The following is a 20,027-nucleotide window of genomic DNA, read 5'->3' on the forward strand; positions in this document are numbered from 1 at the left end:
AAATGGAAAGCCAGAACTGTGAATAAAGTGAAATGTAGTTCCCTGGTGTACTTCCACCAGGAATGCAGTGATGTTCCCACTGGAGTCTTCTGTCCTGAGCGACGCTCTCTGGTTCTTGCCCCTAGGTTATGACTGTCCAACCACTGAAGGTATCTTTGACTATGCAGCAGCTGTAGGAGGGGCCAGCATCACAGCAGCCCAGTGTCTGATGGACGGCAAGTGCAAGGTAGCGATTAACTGGCCTGGAGGGTGGCATCATGCAAAGAAGTAAGAAAACAACCTGTTACCATGTGCTTTCCAACCTGGTATCTGAATTGAGCCTGATCACTCCTCGCTTTCCACACAAACCATCAGGACGAGGACAAACAATAGCATCCAAAGAGACCAATACAAATGAATCGGGAGTTTTTGGGGGGCGGGGAAGAGGATGGGTGGGCTGAAAGACAAGAGGCAGCTGGGGAAGAAGTGTTGTATAATGCAGAGGACTGGGAGCCAGGAGTCCTGCATCTAAGTCCTGGTTTTACCATGGGCTTTGTTGTGCAATGTAGACCAATCCCTTAACTTCTCTGTGCCTCGGTGTCTCAGGTTCTGATAGTACCTCATGTACTTCATTGGGGTGTTGCGAGGCTTAATGCTAGTAAAGTAGCACACTGCTGAGATAGAAATGCACACTGCTGGTGTGTTGCCAGGCACTGAAGAGAATGGAAACCTGGAGACAAATGAAGTATTTGAGAAGAGGTGAGGTGAAATGGAATTGGCTCTTTATATTCCTTCCTATGCTTTGAAAGTATCTGTTAGAGCTGTATTGTAATAGCTGAGATAGGGCTGTACAGTACTGTCAATAACAATATTTCAGAGCAGCAAGAGAGGAGATGGGCACTTTGCCCCTAAGTTGCTCTCATTCCCAGGAGGTCACAGGACTAAAAATAACGAGGAGTCCTTGTGGCACCTTAGAGACTAACAAATTTATTTGGGTATAAGCTTTCGTGGGCTGGAACCCACGCTGTGGCCTGCACCCTTATTGCTCTCTGAGTTTCAGGGGAAAGTAGTATTTTATCTTCTGAAGCACAAGGACTGTGTTTAATAGCATGTGCAGGTGAGGAAGTGACCCCTCTTTCTAATAGAATCATAAGATTTTCCTTACCAGACTGAACCAACAGCCTGTCAGTTTTGGTATACTGCCTGTGATAGTAATCTATAGCTGATGCATTGGGGAAAAAAATCCTCAGGAAGTACCTCATCAATTGTGGAATGCTGTATTTAGGGGCAGGGCAAGATTCCTTCCTGACGTTTGCGGCTCAGTGTTTTCCTTGAAGCATGAGATTTGGTCCCTCTATTCTATGTATGTCTACCAGATGGAATCATTCATAAAGTTCTCTCATCCCCATGAAATCCAGCTGCAGCTTTTGCTTCCTGCAGCAGTGCATTTCCTGACCTGACCAGGAGCTCTGGGAAGAAGTGAGGTCAATGTGCACGCTTTGGGGACCCATCTAAAAATACTGGTAGTTTAAAGTGAACCCCCAGGTCAGCATTAGAGCTGTCCATATCTGGATTTGGATTTTGTTTCCATTGAGTGAGCGGAGTTCAGATTAGTCAAGCAGAACAATCTTATTCTGCTCAGGATGAATGGCGTTTTAGCTTCTTGTGCTGTTCTATTTTGACTACACTGCCTGGGTTCTGCCTCGTTAGTGATGCCTGGAACTAAGAAACAATCTCAACAGCTTTGCCTCCGATGTGCTGAGCCATTCATGCTGTTTTGGGAACAAATGTTGCATGCTAAAAGGTGCACATTTCACTTACTGATTTTAAAATGTCCTTTCCAGCTTTAGCCAAGGTACCACTAGAGAGAGCTCTAGGTTAAGTCAGAGGGTTTTCCTAACCCTTCAGTGGATTCCCCCCACTTCTGCAAGTATGTGGAATCTGTTAGTTGTGTATTGTGTCTCTAGCTGAAGGTTGTGTCAACATTTCCATTATAAATGTCTGTTCGCAGCAGTTAATAGCTCAGCCATAATGTCTGGCACTAGCCAGAATGTAGTATACTTTGAACAGAACAGTAAGTAGTTGGGATTTTGAAATCAGTCTCCAAATGTCTCACTGAAAATGTCTTAGGGAGTTCTAGTGCGCACTTAAGGCTCACAGGACAGCTGCATTGACAATGATGTAATGATGTCTTTTGGCGTTAGCCTTGCTCAGAGAAAAGCCTTCATTCCAGTAAGCTGGGAGGAGCCCTTGGGGAGCCTCCGTCAGTCACTGATCTGTGAAACAATGCATCCCGAGGTGTGTCCAATAAAGCTGAAGAAAAATCACCTGTGATAGGTGTAGCAGACACCCCCATTGCACCTGTCAATAGTCTGTGTGTTCAAATTTCCAAATGAGGAATTTCCCGGATGGCCCTGTCACTCCTGCCCACAACATGCATTTTAAAAACTGACCTAACTGTGTGTTCTTTGTGATCAGTTTCAGAGGCACCTAAAGTTCCTGTTGATCTGCAGAACCATTATGGGGGTCTGCTAAACACAGACAAAATCTCTTCCTGTTGCTCTGCTGTCAAATGAACTGCCTCAGCAATAACATCCCCTCCTCTTCCCCTCGCCCCCCACCCCCAACCTGGACACACTCAGCAGCTGCTGTTAGCAGTTCCATTCTTGGCCCTCTGTTTCCATAGGCTCGTTGGTAGAGCTTTGTAAAAAAATCTTCACTGATATATAATCATCCCCTTCCAATGAGATTTGTACAGTAGGGCTTTTTGTTGGTGGCTCTGTTCCGTTCTAAACTTCCAAGTGTAGGTTTCATAGTTGATCCTGGATTGACTGGTACCCCAACAGACAATAATTAATGGAGAAAATGCTGGATTTAATGAGGACTATTGCACAGTTAAAGGCCCTGCTGAAATGTCAGCACAGATTAACTCCCTTAACAATTGGTTTTGTGGCTTTTTACCATATTTGTGTATTTATATACTGGGATTCTTTCCAAACTCCTCAGGGCACTAGCCCCACTGTGCTTTAATTTCTTACTCATGCGTATTGTGCCCTGAGGCCTTCCTTTGCCTCTCATTGTGTCTAAGTGCCAAAACGAAGATGTTAGCTTGAGTTCTCAAGCATTTAATAATTCCCTCCCACTCACACAGCTTGCGCTGCACCCCTACTTGGTTCTAAACTTGGGAGAGCCCCTGACAGAACTTTCTAGGCAAGAGTGCCTATGGTTTGGGCCAAGTTTTCATGATTGCAGATGCTATTCCTGGAGAAATTCTGTGCCAAAAAAATTAAAAATTCTGCGCACAATATTTTAAAAATCTGCAAAATTCTGCATATTTTATTTGTGAAAATAACACAATATAATCACACCAGTTTCAAGTATTTTGATAAATTATTTAAAAATACCTGTCAGCAACTATGTCTGTAACAATACAGACAACAAAAAAGATTCAGGAAATGTTTTTTGACAAATAGATTCCTTACTAGGCATATTAATACAGAACTCTGAGTAATAAGTCATTTAAACTACAGTACAGAACCGTATTTCCCACACCCCTCAGAAGCAGTGCAGAGGCTTAGGTAGTCAGGGGTAATGGAGGAGCTGAGGGACAGGGAAATAATTTTTGGGTAGGAGCCTGGCTGTGAACTTGGAGGGTTGTTGGGTATGGGTGGGAGAAGTAAGGAACAGGCTTCTTTTTGGGTGGGGAGGGATTGTCAGGGAGCCTCCACCATGCAGACCCTGTCTGACCCCTAGCCTCTCTCATTCAGTCAGGCACATCTGTCCCTGCACCCCCACTCAGCCACCCCCTTCCCCCATGTGTCCCTATACCCCCTCCCCCATGTCCTTGCATCCCCACTCAGCCACCCCCACCCTCCCATGTGGCCATGCACCCCTCCCCCAATCTCCATGTGTCCCTACACCCACTTCCATTGAGCCCCTGCCCCAGTCTGTCCCTTTCTGAACCCCGGTCTGTGACACCCCCCCACCAGCATCACCGTTTGCCCCATATCACGTGCCTCCTGAGCTGGCCACACAGACAGGTTGCTGTGAGGAAGGCAGCATCTTTCTCTTACCTATCCGCATCCTCTGTCCTGGTGCCACAGTGGCCCCTCCTGGGCAAAAGGAGTAACTGCAGCACCTTTCCAGCAGAATGTATTTTCTTTGGGGAAAAAAACAAAAATTCTGTGGGGCACATGAATTCTGCGCATGCGCAGTAGTCCAGAATTCCCCCAGGAGTAATATGCAACTAATATACCACATTTTCTGCAGATGTGATTGTGCACACAAAAGGCCAGTTAGGAGTGCAGTTGTGGGAACCAGTTTAGGTATGAAGTTATGACAATTTGGCCCCTTATATCTTTGCCACTCTGAAGAGGGTTACTGATCTTTTTGTGGTCTCCATTTTATATGGATTACTGAAGTTAACGGGGCACCTCTGCAATCCTTAATTTTCAGCACCAGGCATTTCTTTTCCTTTCAAGTCCCTCTAGTGTTCTCCCAAGCAGCAACATGCAGTAGTTTTCTGGGTACACAGGGAACCATTTTTCATTACGTACTTTCTTCAGTAAGTGCATGTAAGCATTTGAACCAAACTCATTGGTCCCGTAGGTGTTAAAGTGACATCGGTCTGAAAATCTCATTGGCCTTGAAAATGTTGTACCTGCTTGGGACGGATGTGGGGGTGCGCCTTAATAATTATTGATTCTGGACCTGGTTGGCCAGCAGAGAAGGAGACCCTTTCCAACAGTCACCTAACAGCTTACACTTGGACATCTGTTAGGAGACAATGTCAGAGCAAGCAGTTTAATAACTCCCACCTGCTCTTGTAGCCAGCTTGCAAAAAACAGCTTGAACAGGGCGTGGAGAGAGGGAACCATACTGAGTCCCACAGACACACTAGAGGATCTGGGCTTTGTAAGGGCTTGTCTTCATGAGGAAGTTATTCTGGAAGAAGGTAAGGTGTGAATTTAAACTCCTTTGGCTATTCTGGAATAACTTTCTTTGCGAACACCCTTATTCCAGAGTCAGGGTAAAGGAAGGAGTGAGAACAGAATAAGGACAAGACTTCAAAAAAGGAGACTTAGACTCAGAATGGATAGGTAGGGTCCTGTGGGAAATAAAACTAAAGGGGAAAAGGAGTCCAGGAGAGCTGGCAGTTTCTCAAGGAGACAGTAGTAAAAGCTCAACTGCAAACTATCCCAGTGTGAAGGAAAGATAGGAAAAATTGTAAGAGGCTAATAGGGTCCCACCAGGAGCTCTTTAATGAAGTGAAAAACAAAAAGGAATTTTACAAAAAGTGGAAATATGGACAAATTGCTAAGGAGGAGTACAGACAAGATCAGAAAGGCTAAGGCACAAAATGAGTTACACCTAGCAAGGGACATAAAAGGCAATAAGAAGAGGTTCTTTAAATATATTAGAAGCAAGAGAAAGACAAAGGAAAGTTTAGATTCTCTACTTAGTGGAGAAGGAGAGATAATAACTTATGCTATCACAAAGACTGAGGTGTTTAATGCCTATTCTGCTTCAGTCTTCACTAACATGGTTAATGGTGACCAGTTACTCAACACAGTTAATATCAACAGCAAGGCGGAAGGAACACAAGCCAAAATAGGGAAAGAACAGGTTAAAGACTATTTAGATAAATTAGATTTATTTAAGTCAGTAGAGCTTGATGAAATTCATCACAGGGTACTTCAGGATCTAGCTGAAGGAATCTTGGAACCATTCGCAATTATATTGGGAGGGGCAAGCATAGTACCTATCTTTAAAAAGACTGGTCGGTTGAATGCTGATACTTGGAAAGATACTGGAACAAATTATTAATCAATTTTTAAGCACCTAGAGGGTATTAGGCTTATAAGTAAGAATACGATTTGGTCACAGAGGTCATGGATTCCGTGACTTTAACAGACCTTCGTGACTACTTTGGCTTCAGCCCCTCCGTGCCCATACTCTCATTTTGTCCTTTTTTGACATAACTATTCCGTGAATTTTGCTTAATTGTACCTTGACAAAATTGTATACGTAGTTGTAAGGAATAGCCAGCATGTCAACCCATCATGTTGTCAAGAACAAATCATGCCAAACCAACCTAATTTCTTTCTTTCTTTGACAGGATTACTGGCATAATGAATGTGGGGGAACCCAGTAGATGTGATATATCTTCACTTTAGTAAAGCTTTGATAGTCTCACATAAGTCTCATAAGCAAACTAGTAAAATGTGGTCAAGATGAAATTACTATCAGTTGGGTGCACAGCTAGTTGAAAGAGTGTACTCAGATAGTTATCAATGGTTCATTGTCAGACTGGGAGGGGGGTATCTAGTATCGTCCCACAAGGGTCTGACCTGGGTCTTGTACTCTTCAGTATTTTCACTAATGACTTGGTTAAGGGAGTGGAGAGTATGCTTATAACATTTGGGGATGACACCAAGCTGTGATGGATTGCAAGCATTTGGGAGGACAGGATTAAAATTCAAAATGATCTTGGTAAATTGGAGAATTGGTCTGAAATCAACAGGATGAAATTTAATAAAGATAAGTACAAAGTACTACACTTAGGAAAGAAAAATCAAATGCACAACTACAAAATGAGAAATAACTGGCTAGGTGGTCGTACTGTTGAAAAGGATATGGGGGTTATAGTGAATCACAAATTGAAGGTAAGTTGTCAATGTTATGCAGGCTTTGAAAAAGGCTAATATTCTGGGGTGTATTAACAGGAGTGTCGTATGTAAGACGGGGGACCCGGTAATTGTCCTGCTCTACTCAGGACTGGTGAGGCCTCAGCTGGAGTACTGTTTCCAATTCTGGGCAGCACACTTTAACACAGATGTGGACAAATTAGAGACAGTCTGGAGGAGAGCAACTAAAATGGTAAAAGGTTTAGAAAACCTGACACATGAGGAATGGTTAAAAAATGTGGCCATGTTTAGTCTTGAGAAAAGACTATGGGGGACCTGATAAGTCTTCAAATCTGTTAAGGACAGTTATAAAGAGGATGGTGGTTCTCTGTGTCCCCCATGGGAGCTAGGACATGAAGTAATGGGCTTAATCTGCAGCAAGGGAGATTTTGGTTAGATATTAGGAAAAGCTTTCTAACTATAAAGGTTAATTAATCTCTGGGATAGACTTCCAAGGGAGATTGTGGAATGGCAAACCATTGGATGTTTTTAACACCAGGTTAGACAAACACCTGTCAATGATAGTCTAGGTTGACTTGGTCCTGCCTCAGCACAGGGGGTAGGACTCAATGACCTCTCCAGCTCCTTTGCAGCCCTACAGTGCTATGATTCTGTAAGTGGCCCTGCACAGGGAGCTATTGCAGAATAGCTACTCAGGTCAGTTTCCCCTTGTAGTCAGGCCCTAAGTGGTTCTGTTCTGTTCCTGTTACTTAAGAGGAAAGCCTCTTTAAGTGGGGCCATATCTATGCTACAGGCTTCTGCCAGCCTAGCTGTTGGTCAGGGGTGTGAAGAGATGTGATCTCTGACTGACAGAACTGTGCCTGCAAAAGACCCTCGCACAGACGCAGTTACGCTGGCAAAGGTGCACTTTTACTGGCATCGCTTGTTTCACTAAGGTGCTGGAATAAACTTACTGGTAAGAGCACAGTTTTGCCAGGATAACCTGTGTCCCTCCTAGGAGCGCTTTACTGGTATGGCTGTACAGGCAAAGTCATCCTAGTGTGGATGTGGCCTTAGCTTGTGGGAAAGGGAGGTGGTGGAATTACCTAGGGGGGTGGTGAAATCTCCTTCCTTAGAGGTTTTTAAGGCCAGGCTTGACAAAACCCTGGCTGGGATGATTTAGTTGGGGATTGGTCCTGGTTTGAGCAGGGGATTGGACTAGATGACCTCCTGAGGTCCCTTCCAACCCTGATATTCTATGATTCTATGAAAGCGTAAGATTAGATGAGACAATTCATAGAGGCTGCTTACTCTAAAATTTTTCTCTAATCTTTGTTCTAATTGTTAAATAAAAATACTTTGTGTCAAGATGGCAGTTGGTCACTATTGCTGGTTACAGGTGCCCAAACCCAGTTGGACCTGCAGGGTGATAACCCCAACTATACCTACAGCTTATGTATCTGAGTCCCAGTCTGAGAGTGGGAGAATTGCAGGATTCCACCTGGAAGCAGATGAGGGCAAGAGGCTGAACACCTGAGGCGGTAGTGCTCAGGCAGCCCAGAATGGGGACAAGAGGTGCAGACAGTCCTGTAACTGTAACGGTGCTGTAGTTACAAGTAACACCAAGACCATTGTCAGCGGCTATAAGAGTCTTGGGAAGGCTAAGCTTCCCCAAATAGGGCAAGAAATGTTGGATGCGGTGCACCTCCCTTTGGAAGCATGCCACCTTTGGAGCGCTGCCGCCGGAAGTTCCTGAGAAGTTGGGGGAAGGCTCCGGCACCTGAACCGTGGTCCTGCCACTGCTTGGCCTCTTCCCCTGTGGCCCTGCCCATGCTCTGCCTCTTCCTGCCCTTGCTGTGCCTCTTCCCCTGAGACCCCCATTGCTTGCTCCCCTCTGCCCTCTCCCTCCTGTTGCTCACCCTTAAGGCAAGAGGGGGGCAGAAAGGAGTGAGTGGGTGGGGGGTTTGGGGGAGGGGGTGGGGAGGAGCAGGCAGCTGGTAGAGAGGAGCAAGTGATGGCAGGGGGAGGGGGCGGAGTGGAGGTGAGAAGAGGCAGAGTGGGGATGGGGCCTCAAGGGAAGAGGCAAAGAGGGTCAGGGCCACTGTCCGGGCACTGGTGGTTCCTCCCACTTCTAAGGAGCTTTTGGTGCTCACATGCTGCATCCTCAAACACAAGAGTCATGTGCTGCATATAGACAACTGTAAGTGGAAGAGGTTAGTAAAAACTCTGTGTTTTGGGTTGCTGGGGGTTTTTTTTTTTTCTTCAGTTTGCCTTATATGGTCAGTTTCTCTCTTCATTAAATGACGTTTATAAAAGGAAAGGGAGCTGAAAAACCCTCAAGCCTTTTTTAAAAAGGACGTTAAAAAGAAAATCCTCAGGCTATGCTGTTTAATGGGTGTTTAGTTATAAACGAGGATTTTTTTTGTCAACTCCAAAAAAGTCAAATTGTATCCCTTTAAAACATTAATTAGGTCCACAACTTAATATTGGGGCTGCTAGACTACTAATTTGCTTGCTATGTTTCGTGTTACAATCCAGAGTGAGACTAAGGCCCAGTCCTTATAGCAGATAAATTGGTCTGTGCGGCTTTTTCAGGCTCATATTGTGAAATCTAGTCAATTTAAAAATGGAGTTGTAGTAGATGTTCCCCTGCCAATTTTAATGGGTTTACAGTGACATTTTTCAAATATATCAAGATGTTTCTCTTCTGTGCTGTGCAAAAGACCCATGTGAACAACAGAGGAACCCGAGTACATGGGAAACAGGGCAATGAGCTACCCATAAGGCATTGTCAAATGCACAAAAGTAAACAAGCTGGGGAGGGGAAAGGTCATTTTTTTCCGAACTTTCAGTTGTAGTCCTCTGAGGTGCTAGTTATAACCACAATAGGCCAAACACGTTCAGACTGTGGCTTTTTAAAAAGTTGACTGGGACCCTTTAGCATCAGAAGAGTGCACATTGGTGGCATGCATCTGATGAAGTGGGTTTTAGCCCAGGAAAGCTTATGCCCAAGTAAATGTTAGTCTCTAAAATGTCACAGGTACTCCTTGGGACTAACACAGCTACCACTCTGAAACATGTCATTGGTGGAATGATCTCCAAAGAGAATGTAGGGAATGAGGTATGAAATTCAATAGTTTAATGATTCCAGGTTTTTTTTACCATCCCCCCATTTTTGATAGAGGAAATAATGGTGGTATAAAACCATAGAAGCCCTTTTCTGTAAAAGTCATTGAGTCAGATCTCACAAGAGAGTTATGCATTTGACAGGCAACTTGAACTGTGGTGCGGGGTGGGGAGGAGAGAGGGGAGGCAGAAATACTGGGATTTAACTTTCTAGTAATAAAATAGATATTGGGGAAAAGGGAATCTGGCTGGCTAGATTCTGAACTTCCAGTTCTGGGGGAGGTGTCCATTTTGACAATGAAGGCTCAGGCTTGTCAGTTAATTTACCCTCCTTCAACTCTTTGCACTTATGGAGAAGGGGAAAAATTGGTCTGGAAGATCAGCTGTTCTCTGAAAAGAAATTATGTTAAAACAGGGCTTTAACACCAAAGATCTGTTCCTTGCAATTATACAGACTCAGCTGCTGATATTAAGGAGGAAAACAAGCTTTTTTACTTCTGGTAGCTCCACAGAGCCTGCAAAGCTATGGGAGAGTAGAATCCAAATCACTCTTTCTTGTGCATCAGTAGAATTAAATTCTAATGGGATATGCAATATGCTGTGCCATTCCCCAGGGTACAGTCTGGACTGCTGGATAACTGTGTCCCCTCAACTCTTCAATGGGGGGGGGGTCTTTTACACGGCTTCACTATAAAAACAACCATTCCTGGTCCATTGACACACAACCTCTAACGTGCAAAATCACTCTCAGCTGAATTATATGAGTGCTTCTAGCTAGCCACTCATGAATTACATTACAGAGCAACACCAGCAAATTCCTAGTTCCAGACCTGTCCCCAGAAATATGAATCTTATACTGCCCAGCACCCTCCTGGACAATACAAGCTCATAGAAAGTCCATCATTTCATTAATAGAAAATAAGATGCGCAAACCCTGATATCTCAAATGGAGGTTTCCAAACACTTCAATCCAAGCACACACTGGTTTAGATAAAACAATAAAACAAGTTTAACTACAGAAAGATAGATTTTTAGTGATAACAAGGAATGAGGCATAAAAGTCAGAATTGGTTACAAAGAAATAAAAGGTAAAATGCAAACTAATAACTAACTTAACTAGCTAAGGAAATTTAAAGCCAAAGGTTTCCTCACATGCTTACAGCAGACTGGCTAGGACCCCACCCCCATTCAATGGTGCTTCTTTTGTCTTTCAAATGTTGGTGATGCCATGAGCAGAGATGAGGGGAGAGAGGTGATTTGTGGCCTCTTCCTCATTTTTATTTTTTTCCCTCCTCTTTGAGAATTGTCTTCAGCTGGGGTTCAGGCAACACCCAGTCTGTTCACACGGGAAGCCCCAGCTGTTCCATTGCCAAGATGTAAATTTCTCACTCACCCCCTTCTTCCTGCCAAAGAATGGCTGCTTACGCTGGTGGTGGTCTATTTGATTGTGCTGGCACCTGGCTGAGGAGTTAGTTTGCCTTTTGTCTCTGAGGAACTGGTCTGGGCTTCTTCTCCAGATTTAGAATATGCCTTAGTAACATCATACAGTTAAATATTATAACTTTACATACAATGTTGCTGCACCCATTTTACCAGGACAGTGAAGATCAGCAAATTATGAGTTTTCAAATGATACCTCACAAGGCATACTTTGTACAAAATTTATCATAGTTTTGTAAAAGTGGTGAACACAGGGGTACAGTCCGTCACATACACCTATACAAAACTATTGAAGATGACTGGGCTGCACAGTTATGACTGTGGACTTAATGTGTCCAGCAGGAATTAATTGCAAGTGATTGTTGAAGGAAGGACTCTCAGCTTGACTCTCAGATCCCAGCACTAGTTTGCAGGGTTGGCTGCTAGTTTGAGTAACCTATTTTACTAAGCACATGAGCTATGCAAATCATCGAGAAACAATAATAGTGACTCACTCATCTTGCCCATACTATTTTTAGAGTTAGTTTCCAGAGTAGATTTTCCCTCTGAAAATGTTTCTCTAACCATTTTCATGATCCCTTTTCAATACTACAGACTTCCATTTGTTGGAAACAAAGGGTAGCGGTTAAAGCATACAGCTATTAAGTGTCTTGCATTCTCATCCTGAATCTGCCTCTGACTTCCTGTGTGACCTTGTAGTTACTTAATCCCCCTGTGCCTCTGTTTTCCCATCCGTAAAGAGAACATAATACGGCCTCCCCAGAGTGTCTGTTATGATACTTAATTCATCTGTGTTCGTAAGGTACTTTGAGATCCACTACAGAAAGGCAAAGAATGGCTGTCTGTTACTTAGACAGAGTGTGGTGCTTTAAACATTCCACTCAGATTTAAAATTCTAACATAAAATTAATTACAGTGCTAGTGAAAGATGGCAGATTGTTGGCTCGAAAGTCTGAAACCCTCTTTATCAACAGAATGCATAAGGAATTAGGCAGCAGAAATGCAGCCTTCCCACATGCACTGCTGTGTCCGTGTGCCTCAATCCCAACCCAAAGGGAGCCCATTTAGAGGAGACATTCTCCTGGTCTGTTCAGCCCTCGGTGTATCGTCTGAGACTGCCAACAAGGTTGTTGGCTCTGATGATGGCTTTTTGTGATGGGTACAGGCAGCTATGAAGCAGTGGGCTAAAGCCCCAAACTCATCCGATGTATTTTGAGATCGAAGAAACTGTTGGGAAGTCTCTTGCCATGGCTCTGGCACCTGGATGTTTGTTTCCATGAAGCACCTGCTGGCGGAGTGGTTAGAACTCCTGGAAATGTCATTGACTACCAGAGAGCTGCAGTCTCCTTTCTGCTGAATGCCACCCACAGTGTCTAAGGCTTGATGCTCTTCCGGATTCTGGAGTGTTTTAAAAGGGGTGGGTCTGTTCTAATTTTATTAAAATTTTGCTTGTTTTGCTGCTGTCAGGTTTGTTAAAACCTCTCAGTGGTGCCACAAAAGTGAAATAAAATGACTACTTACCTCCTCCGTTCCCTCTTCTGGTGAAGTCTGGCCCTGTGCTGCCGACTTCACAGACAAGTCATCTTGCCATGTAGAAGGGGAGCTACAGCAGCCCAGTGCAGTCAAATGGGAAATGGATCTGAAACAGAAAACTTGAAAGAAATCAGAAAGCATTAAGAACCCTGAAAGGCTCTTTCCCTGAGTGGTCAGAGGATCTGCTTTCCTGCCCGCACCTCTCCCATACTTGCTGCAGTCTTGTGCTAAAATGGAAAGGATTACAAGAGAGTAATGGAAATTAGATTACAAGAGAATGGAAAGGATTACAAGAGAGTTGTTCCTCTTTCATTGTTCCTGGGTTTTTCTGAGCTTAGGGCTTGGCTACAATTGCGAGTTAGAGCGCATTAAAGCAGCCCCGGGCGCCCTAACTCATGACATGTCGACACTGGCAAGTCACGTAGAGTGCCCAGACTCCACAGCTGGAGCACTCCTGGTAATCCACCTCCACAAGAAGCATAATGCTGGTTGCACCCCGGCTGGAGCGCTGCAGCGCCATTGTGGACACTCTGGTCTATTAATGCTCTCTGATAGGCCTCCAGAAGTGTCCCACAATGCCTGTTCCAGCCATTCTGGCCATCATTTTGAACTCTACTGCCCTGCCCTCAGGTGACCAACCGGCAGACCCGCCCTTTACATTATCTGGGAATTTTGAAAATCCCCTTCCTGTTTGCTGAACAAGGCGTGGAGTGCTCTCAATGAATCTTTCCAGGTGACTATGCCTCCACGCTCCAGGCGATCCCCAGAATGGAGAAGTGGCGAGGTGCTGGACCTCATCAGTGTTTGTGGGGAGGAAGCTGTCCAGTCTGAGCTGTGCTCCAGCCATAGGAATTACGATACCTTTGGGCAGATATCAAGGGACATGATGGAAAGGGGCCATGACGGGGATGCGCTGCAGTGCAGGGTTAAAGTGAAGGAGCTGCGGAATGCCTACCGCAAAGCGCACGAGGCAAACAGCAGCTCCGGTGCTGCCCCTGCAACCTGCCGTTTCTACAAAGAGCGGGACACAGTACTTGGGAGCGACCCCACCTCCACTCTGAAGACCACCATGGACACTTCAGAGCCCAGTTCAACAAGGCAGGAGGAGCAGGAAAGCGGGAGTGAGGGTGCTGAGGAAAAGGGGGACTGCTCGGCATCCCTAGATGCATGCAGCCAGGAGCTGTTTTCAAGCCAGGAGGAGGTAGCCAGTCGCAACAGACAGTGCTTGGGGAAGAACAAACACCAGAGGAGGTGCCTGGTAAGCGGCTTTTATTTTGGGAAGGAAGTTGTTTGGTGCGGGCTCTTGGGGTGAGGAGGGTTAGGGCTGCATGCATGCCTAGATGCGGAATAGGGCATCGATGTGCTCTCTCACATCGCGGTAATCGGCCTCAGTGATCTCTTCAAAGGTCTCACGCAGAAGCTGGGCAATGCGCTTGCGCAGGTTCCTTGGCAGAGCTACTGTACTCCTTGTCCCAGTAAGGCTAACATGTGCACGCCACTGTGCCGTGATTCGCGGGGGGACCATTGCTGCACCCAGGCAAGGTGCATATGGGCCAGGGCAGAAGCTGCATTGTAGTAGAAGACCCTCCCTTGCTTCCCAGGTCACCCTCAGCAGCGAGATATCTTCCAGGACAAACTCATCCTGTGGAAAATGTGGGGACAGTGTTCAATAGAGGGGCCCCCTGCAGCTGTTGGCTCTCCCCAAGGCACAGAACCCCAGAGGACACTACGGCCTTGAAACAATTAGCCCCCCTTGCCCCTGTGCTTACTCACCATTTTGGGGCTCCTGTGGGTTATGTGTGCTCGCTTTTGGACGGGCAATTTCTGCTATTGGTAGACTGTGCTTGTCTTCAAGTACAGCCGAATCATTGCTCTGTCTGGTGTGAACAATGCTGCCTCTGTTAAGTGTTGCATTTTGGCTTTACCGATGCAACCTTGAGATCCCAGCTGACCTTGTTATCAGTGGCCGAAAGACTCCAAAGAATCAGGAAGCATCCATGAAGAAGCAAAGAGGACATGCTGCATGAAGTCATGCAGCAGACCCTTAATGAAAATCAAAAAGTGCAGGAGTGGCGGGAGAGTGAAAGGAGGGTCCACCAACAGAATGTGGATCGCTGGCACCAAAGCACAGAGCAGCTGCTAAGCATCATGGAGCGCCAAGCGGACTCGATACAGGCACTTGTAGCAATGCAGGCAGAGCACTTCTGCGCCCTCCCCCACTGCAGCCCTTGTCCCAAAACTCTTTCCCTTGTGCCCCCATGTCACCGCCAACCCACTTTCCCCAACATCCAGGTTCTTATCGCCACCAGCTGCCTCCAACACCTGTAGCTTCACCACCCAGCCCTGCAAACTATGACCCTTACCCACTGCACTCAGCCCCAATCACCATGCATTTTAGCCAGCCTGAAGTGCAGCACTCATTGCACGGCACTCCAGACAGGAAGCTGAGTATGATAATAGGACATACGCAAATCTGTGGCTGCCCGGTTCCCCACCCCACCTCCTTCCCTTGTCCCACACAGCACAGATGTGTCATGCTCTTTCTGTTTCCCAAGCAGTTATGTTTCTTTTCAATAAATGAATTTTTTGGCTTTGAAAACCTTCTTTATTATTGCATTAAGTAAAAGATACCGTAGCCCAGGAAAGCAACAGGCACTGCAAGTCAGTGCATCATATGTAGCAAAAACAGATTCCTACTAACATTGAAACCACTGCACTTCCCTCCCGTGCAGGGCACCAAACATTACTGGTGGCTTTCAGCCTCAGATTGCTCCCTCAAGGCATCCCTAATCCTGGCAGCCCTGTGCTGGGCCCCTCTAATAGCTCTGCACTCTGGCTGTTCAAATCCAGCTTCCAGATGTTGAACCTCTGAGGTCCATGCCTGAGTGAATCTTTCACCCTTCCCTTCACAAATGTTATGGAGTTTACAGCATGCAGGTATAACTGGGGGGATGTTGTCATCGGCCAGGTCCAGCTTCCCATACAGAGAGCACCAGCAGCCCTTTAAATGGCGAAAAGCACACTCCACAGTCATTCTGCACCGACTCAGCCTGTTGAACCATTTCTTGCTGCTGTCAAGGCTCCCTGTGTAGGGTTTCATGAGCCACGGCATTAAAGGGTAAGCGGAGACTCCAAGGATCACAATGGGCATTTCGACTTCCCCTATAGTGATCTTCTGGTCTGGGAAGAAGGTCCCGGCTTGCAGCTTCTTGAACAGGCCTGTGTTCCGAAAGATGCGTGCATCATGCACCTTTCCAGACCAGCCTGCGTTAATGTCAATGAAACGCCCATGGCGATCCACAAGCACCTGGAGAACCATAGAGAAATACCCCTTCTGATTTATGTACTCAGAGGCTAAGTGGGCTGGTGCTAGAATTGGAATATGCGTGCCATTTATTGTCCCTCCGCAGGTAAGGAAACCCATTTGTGCAAAGCCAGCCACAATGTCATGCACATTACCCAGAGTCACAGTTCTTCTGAGCAGGATGCGATTAATGGCCCTGCAAACTTGCATCAACACGATTCCAACGGTCGACTTTCCCCCTCCAAACTGGTTAGTGACCAATTGGTAGTTGTCTGGAGTTGCTAGGTTCCAGATTGCAATAGCCACCTGCTTCTCCACCATCAGGGCAGCTCTCAATCTCGTGTCCTTGCAATGCAGGGTAGGGGCAAGCTCAGCACACAGTCCCATGAAAGTGGCTTTTCTCATCCGAAAGTTCTGCAGCCACTGTTCATCATCCCAGATTTGCATGACGATGTGATCCCAACATTCAGTGCTTGTTTCCCAAGCCCAAAAGCAGCATTCTGTGGTGAGCATGTCCATGAATGCCACAAGCAATCTCGTGTCGTATGCGTTATGCGAGTCGACATCATCGTTGGACTCCTCACTGTCAGTTTGTAGCTTAAGGAGTAACTTGACTGCAGTGCGTGACATGCTGGCGAGACCCATCAGCATATTCCTCAGCAGTTCAGGATCCATTCCCGCAGGCTGAAAGGGAAGACAGAGCATGCAGTACAAAAAACGTTGAAAGATGGCTCCAATTGTGGACGGAAGCACAGGGATTGCTGGGATGCGAAGCGATGCATCATGGAGCATTGGGACAGGACCCAGAATGCCTCACCACCTTCCCACAAGCCACAGCTCTAGAATAGGAAGAGGTGCTCTGTGGGCTAGCTGCCCATGTGCACCGCTCCCAATGCCACTGCAAGTGCCGCAAATGTGGCAACGCCAGTGCGCTTGCAGCTGACAGTGTGAACGCACTGCAGCGCTTTCCCTGCTGCGGTCTCTGAGGGCTGGTTTAACTCACAGCGCTCTACATCTCCAAGTGTAGCCATGCCATTAGTGTGGAAGAGTTCGGAACCTGATCAGGGAGAGCAGCCTCTTGATCTAGATCAGTTATCCTAGGCTTTTAGGTCACCTGTGCCAGCTTTTGACTATGGGCTCAGCTGTACTGGAGAGTGCCCTGGGCCACCCATTGAACTAACTCTTGGGGCATGTGCAGCTCAAGGTCCATTGTGGGTTATTAGAGCATACAGCTGAGTGGGAAGCAGGCAGCAAGTTGCACCAGGACCTCGCATGGAGGCTATTCACAAAACCTGAAGCACCAATGCTAATGCAAATTTCAGTGGTTGGCAAACATAGAGTTATGGAATCATAGGCGCTAGGGATGGAAAAGACCCATGAGATCACCTAGCCCCACCTCCCCAGGGCTCAGTGCAGGATGGCTTCTTGCAGTACATTTTTCTAGTGTCTCATAAAGTCTAGTATTAAAAGTCCCAAGTGGTGGGATTTCCAATGCTTGCCAGGAAGACACTTCCACAGCCAGCACACCTTGCTGTTGGGTAGGCTATCCTGATATTCCCCCTAAATTTTTCCTTTCCTAATTTCATCCTCTCACTCTTAATGATATACCAATAAGCCACCCCAATAACTTCTCTCTCCTTGGCTCTTCTCACTCCTTAGACACGTATCCCTTCCTAGCCAAGATGGTTAGCCCTTTCCTTGTAGATCAGCTCTCTCTGGCCCCTGAGCATTTTTATTTCTCTTCTCTGAACTCCTTCCAGTCTGTCGGCAGGTTTTGGAGAACGTGGAATGAAATATTCCAGGTGCAGTCATATTCAGACGGACTGTTATCCCCTGCTCTGGGACATGGGTGCCCTTCCTTCACCCCCCCCCCCCAAGCATAGAATCATAGAAACATAGAAGATTAGGATTGGAAGAGACCTCAGGAGGTCATCTAGTCCAATCCCCTGCTCAAAGCAGAACCAACCCCAACTAAATCATCCCAGCCAGCGCTTTGTCAAGCCGGGTCTTTAAAACCTCTAAGGATGGAGATTCCACCACCTCCCTAGGTAACCCATTCCAGTGCTTCACCACCCTCCTAGTGAAATAGTGTTTCCTAATATCCAACCTACACCTCCCCCACTGCAACTTGAGACCATTACTCCTTGTTCGGTGATCTGCCACCACTGAGAACAGCCGAGCTCCATCCCCTTTGGAACCCCCCTTCAGGTAGTTGAAGGCTGCTATCAAATCCCCCTTCACTCTTCTCTTCTGCAGACTAACAAGCCCAGTTCCTTCAGCCTCTCCTCATAAGTCATGTGTCCCAGCCTCCTGATCATTTTTCTTGCCCTCCGTTGGACTCTCTCCAATTTGCCCACATCCTTTCTGTAATGGGCGGCCCAAAACTGGATGCAGTACTCCAGATGTGACCTCACCGGTGCCGAATAGAGGGGAATAATCACTTCTGTTGATCTGCTAGCAATGCTCCTACTAATGCAGCCCAATATGCCTTTAGCCTTCTTGGCAACAAGGGCACACTGCTGGCTCATATCCAGCTTCTCATCCACTGTAATCCCCAGGTCTTTTTCTGCAGAACTGCTGCTTAGCCAGTCGGTCCCCAGCCTGTAGCAGTGCATGGGATTCTTCCTTCCTAAGTGCAGGACTCTGCACTTGTCCTTATTGAACCTCATCAGATTTCTTTTGGCCCAATCCTCCAATTTGTCTTGGTCACTCTGGACCCTATCCCTACCCTCCAGCATATCTACTCTCCCCCCAGCTTAGTGTTGTCTGTGAACTTGCTGAGGATGCAATCTATCCCATCGTCCAGATCATTAATAAAGATGTTGAATAAAACCGGCCCCAGGACCGACCCCTGGGGCACTCCACTTGATACCGGCTGCCAACTAGACATTGAGCCGTTGATCACTACCCATTCAATCCGACAATCTAGCCAGCTTTCTATTCACCTTATAGTCCATTCATCCAATCCATACTTTTTTAACTTGCTGGCAAGAATACTGTGGGAGACCATATCAAAAGCTTTGCTAAAGTCAAGATATATCACGTCCACCACTTTCTCCATATCCACAGAGCCAGTTATCTCATCATAGAATGTAATCAGGTTGGCCAGGCATGACTTGTGCTTGGTGAATCCATGTTGACTGTTCCTGATCACCTTTCTCTCCTCCAAGTGCTTCAAAATAGATTCCTTGAGGACCTGCTCCATGATTTTGCCAGGGACTGAAGTGAGGCTGTAGTCCCCTGGGTTGTCTTTGTTCCCTTTTTTAAATATGGGCACTATATTTGCCTTTTTCCAATCACCAGGACCGCCCCCAATCGCCATGAATTTTCAAAGATAATTGCCAGTGGCTCTGCAATCACATCAGCCAACTCCCTCAACACCCTTGGATGCATTAGATCTGGACCCATGGACTTGTGCATGTCCAGCTTTTCTAAATAGTCCTTAACCTGTTCTTTCATTACTGAGGGCTGCTCACCTCCTCCCCATACTGTGTTGCCCAGTGCAGCCGTCTGGGAGCTGACCTTGTCTGTGAAGACCGAGGCAAAAAAAGCATTGAGTACTTCAGCTTTTTCCACATCATCTGTCACTATGTTGCCTTCCCCATTCAGTCAGGGTCCCACACTTTCTTCTTGTTGCTAACATACCTGTAGAAACCCTTCTTGTTATCCTTCACATACCTTGCTAGCTGCAACTGCAATTGTGTTGGTGAATTCATATCTAGTTTACTGTCCACTAACACCTCTAGGCGGCACTTCAACATTGCTTCATTCTAGGTTTCCCCACATCAAGTATGAGTATTGGGTCATTTTCCCTAGCTGCCTTTTTCCAGGGTCAGTCTCATTTAGATTTTTTTAAATCCAAGTTTCCCCTTTCTGTGACTTTTGTGTCCTCTCTGCTGTTTTCAATTCCTCCCAATTTAGTAGCGTCTGCAAATTTCATTGTTGTGCTACATAACCTCTCCTCTAGATCGTTAATAAAGTTGTTAAATAAGAGTGGTCCTAACACTGGTCCCTGTCTT

At 46.2% G+C, this 20,027-nt stretch overlaps 1 protein-coding gene across 2 annotated transcripts in view; it reads left to right on the forward strand.

Annotated features, from left to right (window-relative positions):
- PHKA1 (phosphorylase kinase regulatory subunit alpha 1) overlaps positions 1-20,027 on the forward strand; it is a 211,157-nt gene that overhangs the window by 98,510 nt on the left and 92,620 nt on the right. For both annotated transcript variants that reach the window (XR_012641034.1, XM_074964316.1), the window contains one exon: positions 126-267. Coding sequence is in view for 1 of the 2 variants with exons in the window: in XM_074964316.1 (XP_074820417.1) it covers positions 126-267 (142 nt within the window). In the remaining variant the exon portion in view is untranslated. The remainder of the gene's footprint in view (positions 1-125; positions 268-20,027) is intronic.

This window comes from Natator depressus, chromosome 9, assembly GCF_965152275.1.
Source record: "Natator depressus isolate rNatDep1 chromosome 9, rNatDep2.hap1, whole genome shotgun sequence".
NCBI lineage: Eukaryota > Metazoa > Chordata > Testudines > Cheloniidae > Natator > Natator depressus.